The sequence below is a fragment of the Dendrobium catenatum genome, unplaced genomic scaffold (assembly GCF_001605985.2).
Source record: "Dendrobium catenatum unplaced genomic scaffold, ASM160598v2 original_scaffold_76759, whole genome shotgun sequence".
Taxonomy (NCBI): Eukaryota; Viridiplantae; Streptophyta; class Magnoliopsida; order Asparagales; family Orchidaceae; genus Dendrobium; species Dendrobium catenatum.
In genome coordinates this window covers 970,714-974,216 of record NW_021395205.1, presented here as the reverse complement: position 1 = coordinate 974,216, position 3,503 = coordinate 970,714, and the positions used below count along the sequence as shown (strand labels likewise).

Sequence of the window (3,503 nt, the reverse complement as noted above, 5' to 3'; positions counted from 1 at the left end):
TTGAGGACTACAAGTTGCTTTTAAATTATCTCGAATTGAAATAATGTGGATTGAGATTGATTTTGGATGAAGAGATAAATTTTGAAATGAGTTTGAGGTTGATTTGATTGATTTAGTATGAATGGACCTACATTGACCATTTTGGCATTAAATTAATGAGTTTTCTCTTAAATTGGTTTTAAGGTTGTTCAATTTGATTTTGATTGATTCGATGTGCGTTAATTTAGGCTGATCGAAGTCATCAAGGTCGAATTGAACATCAAGTTGAAATAACTCGACATGGATCGATTGAATATAATTTAGACTAATTTGGCATCCATTAGTTCTAAGTCAAGTTAATGGAATTTGATTTTATGTAAACGTATTCGATTGGAATTAAATCATTACAATCGAGGCTGAGTCAACACAATGTCATCGGGCATCCATAAAGGAAATCATAGAGGTGATTGCTAAACTAAGTTAAGAGGGTATAACTTCTAGGAGAATCCTAGGAGAAGATAAGATGCCTACCTCACCAAAAGTGAGGTCAACAGTAAATGATTAAACGAAGATCGTGATCATGATAGGACACACATGATCGAACAAATATAATGATCGTGGCATGATGTGTGATTACACTAAGATTGTGATTGTGGTGAGCCACGAATAATCAAATATAGATCAAGACTATGGAGAGATGTGTAATGGAATAATGATTGAGATCCTTAAAAGATATGTATGATCAAATGAAGAACATGATCATGACTTTTCAAGTTTAATGAAACTCAATAAATTCTCTCATCGTCAAGGTTGATTTAATATTTAATATCCCATTGATATCCATAATCACAATCGAGAATTTTTTCTGCTCATTCAAGAAATTAAATTTTATTTTATTTAAATTTACTCATACTTTAGCACATACAAATTGTGTCATATATATTTATAGAAGATCATTATCTCTTCTAATGGTTGTTATTGCTATTTATGGGCGTACAAAATCTCTGGCTTTAAAATTTTATTTTTATTTTTTTCAAATTTTATTGATTACTTTCTAATAAAGGCAATATACCTATATGCACCATACATTCATTATTTTATTTTAATAATTTTCCTATCAATTAATTGGCAGTGATGACTACTTACCTTATTTTTTAATTTCATTATTCCTTCCATCAATCACACAATGATGATGTCTCGTTAGAGGAAACAAGATATGCAGTGGGATCTCTTTTAATAAGAATTAGTGAGTGGTTTGCATATTACTAAACTAAGAAAAATTCATGTCCTACATGATATATATTTTTATTATATGAACTAAATTTATTAGAAATTTTATTAATTTATAATATTATTAAAAACAAACTATTTCCAACCTAATGAAAGAGCCATTAAGACACCAAATTCATTTTGTAAAATGAAATAATATAACTATTTTAAATAAATACCAAGGTCTACGGTAAAACATATACAAAATATGTTTTCTCATCTTTCACTCATTTATATATTTAAGAATAATCATTTGGAGACCTCTTAAAACAAAGCCAATTTTTGACACAAATAGTCTAGTTAGATCTCTTAATCAGCATGCAATAAAAGATAAATTTAATTTTAAAAATAAATATAAAATTTTAAATGATAAATTTAATGTTTACAACTTGAATTTTGTGCCCTATATTTTTATGGATAAAGCCAACTTGCCAATTTAATTAACCACATATGAGCCACAAATGAGAAGAAAATTTAATGCACTTGAATATTTTCCACAAATACTTATTCTATTCCACATATTTATATCTCTAACAAAGATTGCATATTTGATTCCAACTCTTATTATTTTTTGTCAAAGCGTTGTAGTGTTGGAAGGTGTCGTAGCTCATTTCCTCCACTGGCCACCCTAAAAACAATAATATTATGGCATGGTCTAATCTCCCCATAGATCTCCTATGTTTCATCTCATCGCACTTGACCATTGTAGACTTAATCCGATTATCTGTTGTCTGCACCTCATGGAGTTTCACTCTTACCAACTATGCACTCCTTGGATTTCAATGTTGTCCCTCCCCATGGTTGCTCCTTTCTAATGATTCCGAGGAGGCTTCCGACATACTCACCTTCCGCGAACTTTCCATAGCAAGAGAAGTAGCTGTCCTCAGCTTCCATCGTTGCTTCTCCTCCATTGGTAGCTTCACATGTGGCCGCCGTTGTTTTGGCTCCAAGGATGGATGGCTTGTGACCCTTGACAAAATGGATCTACAACCTCGCCTCTTCAATCCTATCACAAAGGCCGAAATATCACTCCCATCCCTTTCCACCTTGATCGAGCCACAATATGCCCTTGACGGTTCCATCAGGATTCCTTACAATCAAATTTTCTTGGACTTTTCAACTGATGACTTACGTGATATATATTTTCATAAGATCATTGTCTCCTCAAATGACTCCTCTAGAACTGTTGTTGTTATCTTTGGCATTACAAAAGCGCTTGCTTTGGCAAGGCCAGAAGATCTTACTTGGGTTCTCGGGCCACAACTATCTCTTTATAATATCGAGGACGAGGAGCAGTTTGAGGATGTTTACTATCATGAAGAAAATCAAAGATTTTATGCAATCACAAATTTTTCTATGGTTCTTTCTTTTGACCTCAATGGACAAAATGTTGAATTAATATGCCCGAATATGCCCAACCCTTATTATCACACCAGAAATGTTGAATGTATGTATTATATTGCCTTTTTGTCAGGAACTCTTCTAAAAATAGAGAGGGTGGTTGATATTACTCTTCATAGTCACCATTACGCAAAGACGATGAATATCTCTGTTTTCAAGTTTGAGCCAGCTATTATTTCTTCTACTTCTTCTTCTTCTTCTTCATACTCTCAATGGATCCCAATCAACGAGCTGGAGAAATACTCCTTTTTTGTGGGTTGTAATCAGACATTTTCTTTGAATCACACAGTTGCTACAGGAATTATACCAAACTGCATATATTTCGCCGATCATTCGAGCAACATGTTTCCATGTGATGCTGATTGTGATGTTGGAGTTTGTGATGTTTACAATGATCGCATTCAATATATCCTTCACCCTTATTCACGAACTAATTGGCCACCATCATTATGGTTTACACCATCACTTTTATAAATTGAATATCTTAATATTTGCTAAGCATGTAATATGAATATTTTTGGATTATAAGTCTATTTTGAATATTTATTGGACAATTTATTAGGTAATATTGAGTAGTTTTTTTATTTATTTATCTGCTTACCTTTTTTATATTTGTTTTGAAGAAAAGATACTAATAATGTTAGATCACAATTGAGTCTTTTTATGATATTGTGTTAGCAAGTAGAATCTGCTTCTTTTTTGACGTAAAGAATGCTTTGGAGTATATTACATAAAAAACAACTACGGAAATGAAAAAAAGATGTTTATATGAAAAGAATGAGAGAAATTGTTCCCAAAATTATATATACTCATAAATCTAAAGCCTTGAAACTTTTTTAGAAAATGTCTTGTAT

At 31.8% G+C, this 3,503-nt stretch overlaps 1 protein-coding gene across 1 annotated transcript; it reads left to right on the top strand.

The window, feature by feature from the left end:
• Positions 1–1,893: 1,893 nt before the first annotated feature.
• Positions 1,894–3,123, top strand: LOC110095572. Its single transcript, XM_020821170.1, has one exon. It carries the CDS (start codon positions 1,894–1,896, stop codon positions 3,121–3,123), a length of 1,230 nt encoding a protein of 409 aa, XP_020676829.1.
• The last annotated feature ends 380 nt before the right edge of the window (positions 3,124–3,503 follow it).

Bases quoted from the DNA above. Each gene is read 5' to 3' on its own strand.
- LOC110095572 (XM_020821170.1), top strand. From the start codon at position 1,894: ATGGCATGGTCTAATCTCCCCATAGATCTCCTATGTTTCATCTCATCG.